Here is an 18,227-nt window from a genome sequence, read left to right on the forward strand (position 1 = left end):
AATTAGATGTGTCTCCATGAGCTATGTAAGAGGTTATTTAGTGGAACATGGGCAACTAATCAGTGGCTACACCACCAAAGCAGGTGACATCACATCACCCAACCACCATCAACAATCAACACTCCCACAGTTCCTTAGGGAAGGATGGTCCCTCAGGACCCTTCCTCCTTCCATGACAAAATGTTGACAGGCCCAGTCTTGTGTAGGCCTTGTGCAGGCCACCGCAGTTACAGAAAGTTCATGAATATATCTGGTGTGTCATGCCCCAAACACACTCTTTTGGGCTGTCTAATCATTTAGGCCACTACTGCTCAGGAGATGAAATAGTAAAGTTCTGTAAGCCACTTTTCCTTTTGGAGACTGTCTGAAGAGAGAGTCCAGGGGCCATTAGGAGTTGGGTTCTTATTGTCTAAATAAGACATCACAAGTCTGCTTCAGGCTCTAAGCAGTTTGTATCTGATTAGTTGAAAGTGGGGTGTTTGGCTTTTTTTGTTGTTGTTGTTGTTTTTTCGAGACTGGATTTCTCTGTGTAGCTTTGCCCCTTTCCCAGAACTCACTTGGTAGCCCAGGCTGGTCTCAAACTCACAGAGATCTACCTGGCTCTGTCTCCCGAGTGCTGGGATTAAAGGTGTGTGCCACCACTGCCCAGAGTGCTTTCCTTTCTTTCTTTCTTTTTTCTTTTTTTAAATTTTGTCCTTTTCATTAACTTATTTTTGTGGCTACATTTGGTGAAATCTGATATATAGGTATTTGGACTGAGAAGAGGAGATGGTACAAAAGGCAGAGGAGAGATAAAAGGCAGGTCACCTGCATTGGGGTCATAGAGGTAGATATACTGCAATACTTCTTTGGCATAGTCACCTGTTGGTTTTTTTTGTTTTTTGTTTTGTTTTTTTGTTTTTTGAGATAGGGTTTCATTGTATACTTTCGGATATCCTGGAACTCGCTCTGTAGACTAGACTGGCTGTGAACTCAGAGGTCCGCCTGCCTCTGCCTCCCTAGTGCTGGGATTAGAGGCGTGTGTCACCCAGCTTGGCATAGTCACTAAGTAAAGGCTTTCAGTACATAACCCTAACCCATCTGACAGAAGGAAGGGGGAATACTAGTGTTCTCTCAAAGAACAGGACAATAATACTTAGTATATGCCTTACCCAAGGTTATGATATCGAACACAAATGAACACCCTACAGATCATCAGCCGCTTCCATTCAGGCCCTTTTCATGAGGTTCTGCAGCCTTACTGGCCTCTGGTGAGTTGGTGACTGCACTAGGGACTTTGGTCGGAAAATTCAAGGACAGCATGTGGCGCTGAGGAAAACCAAGGGTATGCCTCCGTGTGATGGGTTACTTTTCCACAAAAAAGAACATGCCATTGCCTTTCTAAGACTGGTGCTGTGCAGCTAGAGTTAGAGGTCATTTCTTCAGAGAATTCTTATTGCTATCCATCAGTTATCCTGGAGGGGGACCATCGCTCCCACGTGCTGCTGTGCCAGGCATGCTGGCTTCTGCACAACCTTGCCCCTGAAACTTAAGGATGGGGAGAATTTCCTTTTAGCATTTGTCAGGCCAAATCTTACCCCTTTTTTCTTCCTCCCTCCCTCTCTCTCTCTCTCTCTCTCTCTCTCTCTCTCTCTTTCTTTCTTTCTTTCTTTTTTTTTAAGACAGGCTTCTCTGTGTAGCTCTGGCTGCCCTGGAACTTCCTCTGTAGATCAGGCCATCCTCCAACTCCGAGATCCACCTGCCTCTGTCTCTCAAGTGCTGGGATTAAAGGTGTGTGCCATCATGCCTGTCTTCGGTGTCTTAAGTATTTATCGTTGAGATATTTTACTTCTTTGGTTAGGTTTTTTTCTAGGTGTTTTTCTTAAAGCTAATGTGAATGAAGTTTCCCCATTAATTCCTTTTCTTTTTCCCTTTGATTTTTTGTTTTTCAAGACAAGGTTTCTGTTTCTCCATAGCCATCCTGGACCAGGCTGGCCTTGAACTCAGAGATTCACTTGCCTCTGCTTCCTGAGTGCTAGGATTAAAGGGGTAGGCCATCACTGCCTGGCAAATTTTTTTTCTCTTAATTCAAGTTACTGTAATGCTAATTACATACAATATATTTCATTTTGACATTTTCATACATGTACAATCATATTGACATGATTATCTTCCCTTGTCCCTCTTCCCACATTTTTACTTTGATTGTGTGTGTGTGTGTATGACCCAATGAGTTTCATTAGGGCTGTTTGTAGGGTAAGTGAGAGTTTGTTCACAAAAGCATTTATATTATACCAGTGGGGACTACTGATGAATAAATAAGCCTCTTTCTCCTTAGCAACCATCCACTGTCTATACATCCCTAGGAAGTATTGGGGCAGCATGAGTCCCTTTCCCTTCCACAATAAAGCTTGATCTAGCTTTGTGCAGATCTTGTGCAGGTAATATGAGCTGCTAGGAGTTCCAGAGTGCTATGTCAAGTCAAGAAGTCGGCATTCCTTACCACTCCCCACAAACCCCTCCGAAGTCCTGTGTTTTTCTGTTGTGGTTTGAATGTCTCTTCTGGTTTTACAAAAGGCTCAATCCTCAGTACCATTCAGTGAGGAGAATTCAAACTGTTGTAATAGCAATAAAATAAACCCATGAAAGGTAAAGAAATATGCATGGCATCACATGGAGCCTGGTGACCCACCATCATTGACCATAAAACTAAAAATGGAAAAACTACAAAGGAATATGCTATAAACTAAAAGTAATATTTAGGGCAGATGTAGAAATTGTAAATGGATGAGATACAAGAAAAAGGCAGAGAAAATGAAGAAAGAGAAGGGGAAATAATGGAGGAAAAAAAGAAAACTAAGAGTGAAGAAAGATGTATAGAGGGAAAAAGAAACAAGGAAGAGATTTGAAAAAAAATCAAAGAAATGCAAAACGAAAACAACAAAACCCATTAATGAAAAACTTCAAAGTCAACAGCAAATAAATGTAAGAATGGGCATAAGCCAGATGGTGGTGGCACATGCCTTTAATCCCAGCACTAGGGAGGCAGAGCCAGGTGGATCTCTGTGAGTTCGAGGCCAGTCTGATCTACAGAGCAAGATCCAGGACAGATACCAAAACTACACAGAGAAACCCTGTCTCAAAAAACCAAAAAAAAAAAAAAAAAAAAAAAAGGACATAAAATAACAAAGAAAGAATATTTAAAAAGCAATAAGTTATAGTGAAAAATATTAAATGTAGCAGGGGGGGTGGAAAAAGCAGAAAAAATGATAAAAATCAACAAATAGCCACCCAACCAAGCAAAAAACATGTACAGATACAGAGAAGGACACCAAAGAAAAGATGAAAACAAAACAAAACAGTCCCAGTAAGGAAAACATTTGTAGACAAATTTAATGCATTGTTAAGGAGAATAACAACTAGAAATACAAAAAGTTTAAATAATACAATAAAGTAACAAAAGTGATGAGAATATAGTAAATAGGAAAAAATCAAGAGAGAGAATGCATAGAGAATGGAGAGAGAGAGGAGGAAAAGAGAAGAGAGTGAGAGAGTGAGAGAGAGAGAGAGGGAGAGAGAGAGAGAAGAGGGAGTGAGGGATCGAGAGAGCGAGAGTATGTTTCTTCTTCTAGAGCTTTAGAGACTTCCAGCCGTATGCATAGGGCCAAAGTGTCACTTGAATTTGTGGACTTATTCTTTCCTATGGTTATTCTGTTGTGGTCAGTACTGGACAAGGGACTTGCACCCATCAGCGCTGTCTTTACCTCACTAACACTCCTTCTTTGCTTACAGGTGCATCTGCCTAGCTTTGCGATCTGTGGGCTGGGGAGGTGCTCTGCACCCCCTGCCCCCTCCCCTTCTCCTAGGAGACTTCCTGGATTATGTTCTCTAGGGTGGCTTAGGCTTTAACTGAGGTGTGTCCTATGTGTACAACTGAGGTTGATTCGGGGTCTGTGTTCACACTTCAAGAACTCCTCAATCGCCCTTCTGGTATCATCCATACCCCTGGAACTTTAGTCCTACAGCCAAAGAGAAGAAACAGGTGGCTCCAGAGTTTGATATACCCCCTGGCCTCAGCCTGAGAGCTATCAAACTCCAGGGTCAGTCTCAGCTGGTAAAATCTGTTGTTGACCTAGGCTGGGCTATGCCTCCCCATGCACTTCCTAGCCAATGCGGAGGCTCCTGCTACACACTCTTGTCAGCCTCAGCTACCCTGCTCTACACAACTGACTCCTTTATCCTTCTCCTCACTCTGGAGCTGTGACAGGCCAAGTTGAGGCTTCCTGATGTGTGGTTGTTCCCTAATATTAGGCTCCCAAGGTGGCTCCATTTGAACAATAGGTCCCCTCTGGAGACAGTACTCAGGTGCTTGCCTCTCAGACACACAGAGTGACAAAATGGGCTTTTTCTCCACCACTAACCATTCTGCTGGAGGGATGAAGGCTACAGCACGGTCCTGAGGGTAGGACTGCGTGCCTCTCATCTGTCGTCTCATCCCTTTGGAGGTAGCTTCTTCCTGCCACGCAAGGTGACGTCATGTTGGAAGCTGTGTTTGGTTTCTGTTTTTTCTTTTCTTTGCACTTTTCATGTATTCTTTCATTTTCTCTCTGGATTTCTGAAGTCCCTCCTTTCTTTTTGTTTTGGTGTTGAGTCCAATTCCCCCACCCCCTTATTCTGACTTTCACTAGTTTACAATCGGCAGCGTCTGTCTACCCTGCCATCTTATCAGGAAGTTCGGAGTGAAATCTTCAAGTTTGATTTTGCACTTGTGGCTACAGGTTGTCGTAGCTGATAAAACAAAAAGTAGAGAGACCAAGAGGAAGCACTCCAATTTCATAAATTAAATATGAATTTGAAATGATTTTCTTTATAAAATTATTTTCTAGACAATTGAAGTTTTACAAATTCCTCTCTCTCTCTCTCTCCCTCCATGTTGCTTTCTAGCTAATGTACTATATGAAGGAAATTTCATTTGAAATGCATGATGGAAAACAGATGATTCTGGATGAAAATGGAGACGTGTTCAGTGGACATTATGATATCCTAAACTGGCAATTAGACGATAATGGAGAAATTTCCTTTGCAACGGTTGGGAAATTCAACTTCAAAAGTACTACCAAGTTTGAGCTCGTTATTCCAAATAATTCTTCAATATTTTGGAACACTGAGTCATCAAAGGTTAGTTGATATATTTTAAGGATATCAATGAAATGTAAAACACTTAGAAATTATTCTAATTACAAATCAGTTCTCTTGGATACAATACATCTTAAAATATATGAAAATTCAGATTTTTAAGTTTTGGAATATTTTCTTGGATTTTAGTATTAAACATTAATTTCAGTATGTTATCTTCTCAAGCACTTTGACTATAGATATTTTGACCACTTTTGTGTTTTATTTCCTTTTTCTGTTTATATTGTGGTGAAGGGTGTGGATGTATGTGTGTGATATACATGTATGTGTGCCTGTGGTTGTATGTGTACATGCATGTGGAAGCCAGCGGCCAATGTTGGGGTCCTCCTCAGCTACTCTTCATGTTGAATTTTTTGAGACGGGTTCTCTCACCGAACTTGGAACTTGCCTATTTAGCTAGGCTGGCCGGCCAATAAGTGCTAGTGAGTTACCTGGTTCTCTCACCAGTTTTGGGGTTACAGACATATTCTATCATGCCAGCTTTTCTTGGGTGTTTGGGATCCGAACTCAGGACCTTGTGCTTGACAAGCGTTTCACCAGAGCTGTATCCCTAACCCTCCTCTGTGTTTACTTTCACTCTGTCCACTCCCTCAGTGGCTTTTTCTTTACGTCATTCTTGTTCTGTGCTATTTTACTGCCTTTTGATCAATAGCTCTCATTAAATTTTCTTTGGAATATATTCTTTAACTCTCTGCTACTTCTACCTTAAACCCAGAAATGTCTTTTTGTTATTTCTTTCACAAGTAAAGTCAACCCTTTTCATTGCTTTGAATTTTATATCTGCTGAAAAAAACTTACATTTCTGTTTTAAAATTAAGCCTATTTTTAAAAGGATACATAAGAACATAAAAGTTTTACTTATTTATGAGCTACTCTGTGTTGTTTCCATACATATACACAGTCTGTAATATTTAGGTTAGATATCTCTATCTTCTCAGATGCTCATCATTTCTTTATAAAGATGGCATTTAAAGCCCTCACTTTTAGAAGTGTAAAGCACAACTAGGGTCATCTTACTATGCAACTGCACACCAGAACTTCCTACTTTTATCTAATTGTAACTCCGGTACCCACTGACCTGCCTTTCTCGATTCTGCCCTTTCCAGGAAGTCTGTCCAGCAGCTGACAATCACTATGCTAGGATATTGATCTCTAGTGAGATCTCATTTTAGACTCCATGTATGCACGAGGTCAGAGAGTACTTATCTTTATGAGTGTGATTTATTCCACTTACTATGTACTCTCCAATGCTGTCTATGTTATGGCAAATGTCAAGATTTAATTCATTTGCTACAACTGAATAACATTCAGTTGTATTTCTGTACTACATTGTATTTATTCACTCATCGGTTCATGAACAGAAGTAGTTTCTTATCTACTGTGAATAGTGCTGCACGGACATGTGAGTGCAAATATTAGTAACACTGATTTATTTTCCTTTGGATATATAGCCCATATTGAGATTGTTGAATCACATGGTGGTTTTATTTTAACTTTCTGACATCCAGCCATACTGTTTCCATCAGTGCTTGTACCAGCACACATTCCCTGCAGCTGTCTACAGTGTTCTCATTTTCTCCACAACCTTACCCACACGATCTTTGTCTTCAAAAAAATATCTTTTTAGGGTGGATATAAAATAATATTTTAAATTTATTCTTTCAAAATTTCATACATTTATAGAAAATATTTTGATTTTTATCCATTCCCCCTGCTTCCTCCCTCTACTACTCCCTGGGACTTACCAACCTATCCCTCTCACAAATGCATGTCCTCTTTATAAATTATTTTATTATTAGGAGCTCCTGTATTCATTAGTGCTGACCACTTGGGCATGGGTGTGGGGCCGTCTGCTGGTGCATGGACCACATCCCCAAAGTAAAGTGACTCTTTAGCTAGGGGTGGAACCTTGGGAGCTTGTCCCCCATCCACACTGGAATTTTGATTGACTTGACCTTTTGGAGGCAACCACACCAGCTATGAACTTATGCATGGAACAGCCATGTCATGTCCAGCACTTTATAGTGCTCCTCCTCATCTTCTCCACCCTTTGCCTCTTAGGGTGTTTCTGCCTACTTCTTCATAAAGTTTCCTGAGCCTTGAGAAGGGGGAGGTTGATCTATGGCTCTTCAATGTCTGAACACTCATCACTGATTTTCTGCATTTTCATCATGGATCATGTACTCAACTTTTTGTCTTTAATGAAATATGAGTTTGGGGGAAGTTGCATAATAGAGTTTCGGCAATATAATTTAGTGTTTCCTAATTAATGACTTGTAGAAGTGTACAAGTGACATGGTCACACAGACAATTTAAATCTTCCATGTGAATCTCAGGATGGAGGACTGGGGAAAATCACAGAAAGATGGAAGTAATGTCACCGGGGGCCAGAGGGAACTGCTGCTTTGGAAGCTTTCTTAATGAGAGTCCGGGAGGAGTTTCCCACCCGCTACTTTAACTTTCCTCTTGCCCTTAAGTCTGAGATCCCCAAATAAGGTTTTGAGCTCCTATCCTGTGCTTCACATACATAGGATCTTTTTCATCTCTCAGTACGTGCTCTAAGATTTCTATGCCTAGCGATATACATGTAGATTTATACATATTCACAAAACTGCACACACACCTCTTCTTACACTCTACTCTCTCTTTTCTTGGTGCATCCTTAAGCAGCACTTGAATATGTTATGGCTGGAAATCAAAATAGCATATCTGTGTGTGCCACGTGGGAAGGCAGAACTCTCTGCTTCATTTCCTTCCTTCCTTCCTTCCTTCCTTCCTCTCCCTCTGTCCTTCCCTCCCTCCCTCCCTTCCTCCATACCTCCCTCTCTCCTTCCCTCCTTTCCTTCCCTCTTTTTAAATTTTTGGTATTTTTGAGACAGGGTCTCACTGTGTAACCTGGCTTGCCTGGAACTCACTATGTAGACCAAGCTCGCCTCAAACTTGCAGAGATCTGCCAGCCTCTTCCTCCTGAGAGCTAGGATTAAAGATGTGCACCACCACTCCTGGCATTTCATGTCTTTGCTCAGGAGCTGTTTTTGTCCAACTCAGTAGTCCCTAACTACAGTTAACTTTTTGAATGTACGTTAATTACAGCAGGGCTGGTAGACTTCTTGCCTAGTATGTTTGAGGCCTTAAGTTTGATCTCAGAATTGCACCCAGAAAGTAAATCAATCAAAATCAAATAAAGTGGAAAATTTGGTTCCTTAGTTGCATTAGCTAAATCAAGGGCTTAGTAGGTACAGGTAGCCAGATACTATAGAGGCCAACACAGAAACGTGATCCTTCTATAACTGCAAAAAGTGGAGAACTGCCTTAAGCCTAAACATCTTCTGTGGTGCTGAGCTCACTGCCTGGAAGGTGAAGTACTTTGTAGATGAATCTTGACATTTTCTTTTCATGCTTCTTGAGTTAGGTGCCCAGTATATTGTTTGCATGAAAAAGGAAAATGTTTGCCCATACAAGGTTTGCAGGTTCGTATTCTATTCTATTTGAAAGAAAACTAATGAGAGTATAATAGTATATTTCTATTTTTAATAAGGTTTCAGTATAGTCATTTTATTTTTCTTCTCTATTAAGATTGATATTGTATTTGTATAATGGAGTGCTTCAAATGCAATTTGACACTAACTTAATGAGCATTTACTAATAGCAACAGTCATATATGTTTATGCCTTAACGATGGAAAGGCTTATAGGGTTACATTTTTTTTTCTGAGACATGATCTCACTATTAGCTAAGACTTGCTGCCAATTCATGAACCTCCCTCTCTGGCCTCCCAAATTCTGAGATTGCATCTAAGTATTACTCTTTCAGAAAGAGCGTTATATCTGCCTTTAAGAAACTGATCCTAGAGTCTCAAGTGGAAGGGTTTGATGGAGATATCCCATTTAGGACTGAGTGTTCCAAAGTCTCTCATTCTTTGCACATTGTCCAGTTGTGGGTCTCTGTGTTAGTTCCCATCTACTTCAGGAGGAAGCTTCTCTGATGATGCTGAGAGAGACACAGATCTAGGAGCACAATAGCGTGTCATCATCAGGAGTCATTTTTTTTCTATGTTCTTTAAACAGATAATGGTAGTAGGTTTTTTCCTAGGCTCGTGATCTATGTAGTTCCATGTTCGTGGCCACGTCAGCAGTGCTAGGTATGAGGTCCATCTCATGGAGTGGGCCTTAAATCCGATAAAAAAGTGGCTGGTTATTCTTATGACATTTGTGCCACTCTTGCATTAGTGTATTTTGTAGGGAGGTTGATGCTATAGGTGGTAGGGTTTGTAGTTAGATGATATTGATGATTACTTTTCTCCTCCAGTAGCATGCAGAATACTTTCCAGCACCTTGAATGCAAGTCAGTAGGGGTAAAGCTCTTAGTAGGGCATCAGCTTGACTTTTCTGGGTTTGATAGCTTAAGTGTTGTCTTCAGCAATAGGGCCTTACTCTCAGGTCATGGAGAGCAACCGATGGCCTTGGCAATAGCTTGTGGTGTTTGAGGGGCCTGAGAGATCTCTTTGGCCAACAGGGATCTATGCAGAAGAGGAGCTGAACAGATTATAAGAGCCAGAGGTGGTGGATGACTCCAAGGAATGACTCTTTCAGATACAACATGTCTGATATATAAATATATGTATCTGTATACAAACTCACAGAGACTGAGGCACCACGCATAGGAACTGTACAGATTCAAGCCAGATGGGACCCAGCACTGAGAGAGAGAAGTGGGTATCATGTCTATCCCTTACCAAAACGTTATTTGTGATTGATATGCACTGGCAAGAGGAAAGTCAATTTTCTCCAGAGGAGTGTCACTGGTTATATCAACCACATGTCAGGGCAGGTCCCATGCTCAGAAGTAGTTGACCAGCACAAGATGAACTTTATTGCTTGTGTGTGTGTGTGTGTGTGTGTGTGTGTGTGTGTGTGTGTGTGTGTTAAGGGAAGGGCTTCATTTTAGAATTTATTCTGTCTCATTTATTTATTTTTGTTGGTTTTGATTTTCACCTTTTTTTCTCCCTTTTTTTTGTTTTTGTTCTTTTTTGAGGCAGGGGTTCTCTGTGTAGCTTTGCGCCTTTCCTGGATCTCACTCTGTAGACCAGGCTGGCCTCGAAATCACAGAGATCCGCCTGCCTCTGCCTCCCGAGTGCTGGGATTAAAGGCATGTGCCACCACTGCCTGGCCTTTTCTTCTTTCTTAAAAAAGGGAGAGAGAGGAAGAACATGCGGTTAGGTGGGTAGGGAGGAAGAAAGATCTGGAATAGTTAAGAGAGGAGGTAAAACACCATCAGAATACACCCCGTGAAAAAATGAAGTAAAAGTCCTCCCACCCAGATTAAGATATAAATTCATCAGCCAATATCACTACTATTCTGTATTTTAGAGTGTAAACTTCTTTGTAAGATATATGATATGGAAGGAGACCTGTTTTTGCTACACAAATTTCTAACCTGACTTAGCAACAAAATATCCCCAGACTATCCCTCTTCTTTAATTTCTTATGCCTTTCCAATTCCCTCCCTTGAACTTTTAATTTTTGTTATTTTCCTACCATTTAGGAAACAATATTATGCTGAAATGATTTTGCTGAGAGGAAATGTATTTCAGGTTTTTCAGGATGATTATTAGAGTTTTAAGTTCTCCAAAAATGGGAACAAACTTAGCAAACTTTCCCATCTGCAGCATATCATGTGATGCTAGTTTGGTTCTGATCACCAAGATGACAAAGAACAGTCAATTAGAGTTAATTCAGCATTTCCAGAGTCAATCACAAGACTGTTCTTCAGTGGAAGTTCTTCCTAGGCTGTCCATATTGTCATGCTTTGACTGCTATTTTTGCTCACTATCCTGGGCACATGTCCTCTATAAATAGGACACCCATCTCCCTGGAAATAGAATTGGGATCTTCTCGGTTTCACAAGTGGAAAAGTTCCAAGGTGTTGTCACACCTGCTGTCTTTGTCTTTGCTAGCTTCCCTACTCAGTCTGCACGGATGTGTGTCCTCCAGGGACCCGGAAGGGAGTTCGCCAGGGGCAGCCCATCTGCTGCTTTGACTGCATCCCGTGTGCTGATGGATATGTGTCAGAGAAACCAGGTAGAGATGGTCGCTTTTTCATTAGTGGGAATGCAATTAGATTAAATGTTTACTCACAAAAAGATCCATGGAAACATTTTTTTAAATAAAAGATGTAAGCAATATATGGCAAAAATCATTAACATCTATCAAATTATTGAATGTTCTGTGCAGTATGGATAAAGGATAAAAACATATAAAATGTGAAATATGAATAAATTAATAAAATCTTCAGACTACTTGTTTCTAAAATAGACTCAACACTAATTATAGTCGGAGAAAAGTCACCCACTTGTCTTAAGGTTCTAAGCACTGAGAACACATGCATTGTGCAGCTGCTGCTGCGTGAACTCCTATAACAGCTTGCTCAGTTGCTGCTCTCTGGAGGTGACTTAGGCAGCTTGGTTTTGTGAAGTGTGTTGGAGCAGGTTGATTTATAGTTCTAGTTTTTGTTGTTGAAGGAACAAAAAAATGCACTTGTCTTTTGTCACATGACCCTTAGTAGTAAACATGTAAGAAGGATAAAATGGTCTGTGATGGAAAACAAGCATCCTGTAACATGCACAACTCCCTGGCTGCAGGTCCCCAGTCTCCACCCAGAATTCCATCCAGAGATGTCCAGACCAGGAGTTAGAGTGACTGACAGGGAACACCAGTCTTTACCTGGACCTTTAAATTAACATTGAGTAGATCTATTCCCTCACCCGTCACACCCTCACCTCAATAGCTTTTCTTGTTCACCAGTGCTTCCTCTAAGAGCCTCCATCCATACAGACTTAGCCTTCTTAGCCTCAGGGACCACAGTCGGTGGTTTGTTTTCCTTCCTATCCTCATCCTCACCACGCATTCAAATGAGCATCTGGAGTTGGGGACACTGGGATGGGCACACACATGATTCTCCTCCATGAAGGGGTATTGACTGAGGAACTGAAAACACCTGGGGTTTAACCAGCTGTGTCCCAGTCCTTTTGATCATTTTTCCTCAGTAGCTGTGACTTTCTCATTGGTGGGCAGTTCTGGGGTTGATAAGGACATATTCCTCTTTGCTCAATAGACTGATGGAGGAGAAAGAGAGGAGCACATCATTAGAAAAGATCAGTTCAAGAAAGCCAGAGATTGGGAAGAAATGCTCAATTCCTAAAATTGAAAACAATTCTTAGTCCTGGACTGTTCACAGTTAAAAGTGACAAGTGGATTTTCTTGCAGTCAATTCTCTGCTCTTTCTCAACAGGCCAAAGGGAATGTGATTCATGTGGGGAAGATGATTGGTCCAATGCACAGAAGAGCAAGTGTGTGCCAAAGGAGGTGGAGTTCCTCGCTTATGAGGAGGCCCTGGGGTTCACCCTTGTCATCCTCTCCATCTTTGGAGCCCTTGTGGTCTTGGCAGTCATGGCGGTGTATGTGATCCACAGGCACACTCCATTGGTGAAGGCCAATGACAGGGAGCTGAGCTTCCTCCTTCAGATGTCTCTGGTCATCATCCTGCTCTCATCCATGCTCTTCATAGGCAAGCCACTCAACTGGTCCTGCATGGCCCGCCAGACCACTCTGGCACTGGGCTTTTGCCTTTGTCTGTCTTCCATTCTCGGAAAGACTATTTCACTCTTTTTTGCCTATAGGATTTCCGTATCCAAAACTCGGCTCATTTCAATGCACCCCATTATTCGAAAACTCATTGTGCTGATCTGTGTTTTAGGGGAGATTGGTGTATGCTCAGCTTACTTGGTGTTGGAGCCTCCGAGGGTGTACAAGAACATTGAACCTCAAAATGTAAAGATCATCTTTGAATGCAATGAAGGTTCTATAGAGTTTCTGTGCTCCATATTTGGTTTTGATGTCCTTCTGGCCTTACTGTGTTTCCTTACAACCTTTGTGGCTCGCCAGCTGCCAGATAACTATTATGAAGGGAAATGCATCACTTTTGGGATGCTGGTCTTTTTCATTGTCTGGATCTCTTTTGTCCCTGCTTACCTGAGCACCAAAGGCAAATTCAAAGTGGCCGTGGAAATATTTGCCATTTTGGCATCCAGCTATGGCTTGTTAGGATGCATATTTCTTCCCAAGTGCTTCATTATTCTGCTGAGGCCAAAGAGGAACACTGAGGAAACTGTGGGTGGGAGAGTCCCCACTGTAGACAGGAGCATCCAGCTGACCTCAGCTTCTGTGAGCAGTGAGCTTAACAACACCGCAGTGTCGACTGTTCTGGATGAGTAGAGTTATGAGTTCCATGTGACATGCAGAGCTGGGTGATGACCTGGCTCAACCTTTCCTTTCAGGTTGCTTCTGAAGCAGCTGCTTGATGCTCTGGGGTAATATTTGTTTGTGGCTGTGATAGTGTAAGGTTAACATGATGAATGAAATCTCTTTCTGTGACATGCCATTGAGCATGGATTAAAATGTCATTTATGATTGAAATAAGTTGAAGTAAGAAGCCAGTCCATTAGAATTTTAAAGTAGAGGATATAAATAAACACAATTTTATCCAAAATGGGAGTAAAATGGCTCATGAATATTTTCTCTTAAATAATGAGTATCTGTCCTAGATATTTACATTAAATTAAAACAAATAAGCAGGACACAGAGACCTTTTTTCATCCTGTTGTTACCCCTCTGAAATAGATAGTTCTATTTTTAAGAATTACAGCTCTGATGGTTGGGAGATAGCTCGGTTGTTAAGAGCACTTTCAACTCTTCCAAAGGACCCAGGTTCAGTTCCTAGCACCAACATGGTGGCTCACAACTGTTTCCAACTGTAGTTCCAGGGAGCCAATGCCCTCTTTTCGAGTGTTTGAGTACCAGACATGATCGTAGCATACAAACATACATGCAAGCAAAACACTAATACACATAAAAGAAAAGAAATGAAAAAAAAAAACAAACCCCGAAGCTCTGAAATCTTCCCTAGGAGCCGAAGCTCTAAAGAATTCTTGAAGGATAATTTGTGCTTTGAAGGACTTGGTGTATAGGTCAGATTGAGGGGATTGAAACTGATAAAATTCAATTTCTTCTTAAGCTATTAATGAGAACAGATTAGCTTCTCTGAGACAGGCTATGATCCTGTTCCAGGCTTTCCTGGAAGGAAATAAGTGGTAAAATGTCTGCAGTTCAAAACATTCCTCTGCATGAGAAATAAATACAGAAGAGTTGAGATGCCAACCTAGCCTTAAGTAGTTTACAAGTAAAGATCTGTGGCAAAGGAAGCAAATGTTTACCTAGACCAGGGATTAGAATGCAAGACTTTTTGAAGAGATTTTTTAAAATGATGTACAGTGGTAGATGATCTACCCTCTGGTTATACAATTACTGAATTTACCTCCCATCATTTCAGCACCCTTGACATGAAGTTTGATGACCTTCACTTATTTATTTGCATATGAGTTAAATGTACTGCAAACAGAACTTAGAGAAATGCAGATAGTCTCAAACTGCATGTGTGTCCATTCGGCTGTAGAAGTCCACCGGGACCGGAAAGTGCTCTGTTTTCACGTGAGCTTAATATTTGTGAATTTCAACCCCTCAAACATGGCAGAGATTTCTTCTACAGATGTGTTAGAGCAGAGAGTCAAACCATGATGACCTCCTTAGCAGGGAAAGTTGGGAACTTATTTATTGATTTAAAAAGGAAAATCGTAGACGAGATAAAGGGAACGAGCTTCCCATAATTTAAATGGGAAGTTTATATCAAGCCTTGTCAAAACTCAAAACTGATTACATTTGTTGAGGGCCAGTGCACACACGTGTTTTCTAGATGGTCATCTACTCATCTGGCCGTCACTGAACGCCTTCGCAGCACTCACCCTGGCCCTTATAGCCATGAAATAAGCTGATATTACAAGTTGAAGAGGAGGAAAAGTGCTTTCTTTGTCCATCACTGCTCTATGTGTTTGAATATTTATTTGGTGTTTCATTCACAAGGCTACCCGCTAGGAAAGAGAAAATGATTTTTCAGACCATAGAGCAATATAGAAAAGGAAAATCCATAAATCAACTTCTTTTTCAATTATACACACAGCTTGGATGTTCTTAATGATCCATATCAATGTTCAAACAAAGCTAGAAGGTAATTTATTTGTAATGATGTGACTTCCTTTTAAACTCAAAATATTTTAATTTTAATGTCACCCATTACTTTTCTGGGATGTTGAATATTGAACATATGCTCTCTATAAAGTTAATACAGAAGACCATCTGGTTAACATCTCTGTTGTTTTAAAAATGATAGGCAGTGCTGGTTACCGTGTGGGAAGGTCATGAGGCACGAGCCACGACAAAACCCAGTATCAGAGCTTTATTAGGAGGAAGCAGGGGGCAAAAGAACCAGGCCTGGGAAGGAACACTTGCAGAGAGAGAGAGAGAGAGAGAGAGAGAGAGAGAGAGAGAGAGGGAGAGGGAGAGGGAGAGGGAGAGGGAGAGGGAGAGGGAGAGGGAGAGGGAGAGAGCACAAGCGTGCTGGGAGGAGAGAACAGAGAGGGGAGAGGAGGAGTCTGTGTCTAGCCCCCCCCCCCCCCCCCCCCCCCCCGGTCCCATGTAAAAGCAAAGAGTTCCAGAGCTTGGTCCCTCTGTCTCACACACAGTGGTGAGAGCAGAGAGCCCTGAGCTCAGGTGGGGTGGGGTTTTTCATCATAGTAGAGGTTGGGGTGAGGGATTTCCAGAGTTCAGGACCCGGATTGCCTGACAGTTGTCTAGAGGTATCTGTAAAATAGGTGTGTGCTAGACCCAGGGACATCTGGCCACCTTATCTAATGGTTGGAATATTTGGGATATTAGATACTTCCTCATCCCTGGCTTTTTAAGGATTCCTGTGCACATGCGTAGGTGGGCTTATGGAGCTATCCCATGTGTGCGCTGATTGCGTGACTGCTGCATGCATTTACGTGATCACGCAGCACAGTGCACTGATGGGAGCAGCACAAGACATAAGACCCCCCCCTGCTTGGCTGCTGAACTGTGCAGACATGCAGCTGGAGTGGTGGCAGAGTCCTAACAATGTACTCTATATTTCCTTCCTACCATATCTCTCAGTAATACTGTCTTATTAATCTTGTACTCACTGCTTTAAGTTCAGTAAATCAAAGATACAAATCTTATAAAAACAAAATATTTACTTGACTGGCACATTTAATGGCAATGTTTGTATATGTCATTTTATACCTTTAAGGTGAAACAGTTTAACGTTATTTCTTGCTGATTTGGCACAAAAGCATTATTACAGAACTGGCTGATGGCAGTTAAAATAAAAATATGTAGTTTTCAAAAGATTATAGTTTAATTTGTAGTGTTTTAATTTTGTTATTAATGACATATCAAACATTAAACTATTTCTCATAATGTTGGAAGATTTTTTGGATTAATATATCATTTAAAAACTATTATCTAGCATAAGAGCAAGCCAGTCAACATTCAGCACGGAGAAGAGAGGGCTCACCAGCCCCCATCCCTAGTTGAAGAGCTTTTGACAGTAGATGAATTCTGGGAGAGAGAAATATAATTTTCTTTAAGGAGGAGGACATTGACAGTTTGATCATGCTCCAGGGGATTATCCCATACCCATTAATATATGGGAAGGACAAATTGGACTCAGGGTACTGTCAGTTTACAGAGAGAAGCCCTCTGGCCTAACATCAGCCTGTGATATTTGGAGATCTCCACAGAACTTTCTTGGCCAACAACTCAAATGAATGCAGCCCAGTCCCATCACTGCAAGCCTTGCCTGGTTTTCAGCAAAGTAGCTAGATGCAAGATGAATTAAAAAAAAATCAGTAGCCTTCCTATATACAAATAACAAATGAAATGGAAGAAATCAGGGAAACAGAATCTTTCACAACAGAATCAAATAATATGTAAGATCTTGGTGTAACTCTACCCAAGCAAGTGAAAGACTTGTATGATAAAAAGGGATGGCCAGTGGAGACTCCGTGTTCCCTGTTACTAGGAGTCCTCAGTAGGATCATCCTCATAGATTTCAGGAAGTTTCCACTGCGCTAGTTTCTATACCAACCCCCAAATGCTCCCCAATTCCACTCATCTCTTTTCACACTTTCTCCTTTCCTCTTATCTCTGCCCCTACCTGATCCCTTTGTACCTGCCTCCAGCAGACCTGTAAATTCTATTCTATTTCTCCTTCCAAGGGAGATCCACACATACCTAACCCCTCTGAGTCTATGTATTACAGTTTTGTTATCATTTACTTAATATCTAATATCCACTTATAAGTGAAAACATACCATATTTGTCTTACTGGTTCTGAGTTACCTCACCCATATTTTCTAGTACCATCTGTTAGTTTGTGAAGACGCTATTTTTTTTCCAGTACATATTTCTGACTTCTTTCTAAAAAAAAAAAAGTCAGGTATCCAGAAGTGTGTGGATTTATGTCTGGGTCTTCAATTCAATTCCATTAATCAACCTGTCTGTTTTTATACAAATGCCATAAAGGCTTCTTTATTTTATTTTATTTTTTTTTAACCATGGCTCAGTAGTATAACTTGAAATTGAAAATGGTGAGAACTCCAACAGTTCTTTTATTGTTTATGATTGTTTTAGTTATGCTGAATTTTTTTGTTTTGTTTTTCCATATGAAATTGAGAATTGTCTTTTCAGTGTCTGTAAAGAATTGTGTTGGAATTTTGATGGGGATTGTATCAAATCAGAGAGATCAGGTAGGGGCAGAGATAAGAGGAAAGGAGAAAGTGTGAAAAGAGATGAGTGGAATTGGGGAGCATTTGGGGGTTGGTATGGAAACCTAGCGCAGTGGAAACTTCCTGAAATCTATGAGGGTGATCCTACTGAGGACTCCTAGTAACAGGGGACACGGAGTCTCCACTGGCCATCCCTTTTTATCATACAAGTCTTTCACTTGCTTGGGTAGAGTTACACCAAGATCTTACATATTATTTGATTCTGTTGTGAAAGATTCTGTTTCCCTGATTTCTTCCATTTCATTTGTTATTTGTATAAGGAAGGCTACTGATTTTTTTAAAATTCATCTTGCAT

The 18,227-nt window shown here is 41.0% G+C and overlaps 1 protein-coding gene across 1 annotated transcript in view; it reads left to right on the plus strand.

Moving 5' to 3' along the window:
* Positions 1 to 13,712, plus strand: part of LOC118585973 (vomeronasal type-2 receptor 1) — a 28,841-nt gene extending 15,129 nt beyond the window's left edge. The window contains exons 4-6 of the mRNA XM_036191014.1: positions 4,924 to 5,157; positions 11,132 to 11,255; positions 12,466 to 13,712. Of these exons, the coding sequence (XP_036046907.1) occupies positions 4,924 to 5,157; positions 11,132 to 11,255; positions 12,466 to 13,448 (1,341 nt within the window). The 3' untranslated portion in view covers positions 13,449 to 13,712. The remainder of the gene's footprint in view (positions 1 to 4,923; positions 5,158 to 11,131; positions 11,256 to 12,465) is intronic.
* Positions 13,713 to 18,227: the final 4,515 nt, after the last annotated feature.

Source organism: Onychomys torridus, chromosome 6 (assembly GCF_903995425.1).
Source record: "Onychomys torridus chromosome 6, mOncTor1.1, whole genome shotgun sequence".
NCBI lineage: Eukaryota > Metazoa > Chordata > Mammalia > Rodentia > Cricetidae > Onychomys > Onychomys torridus.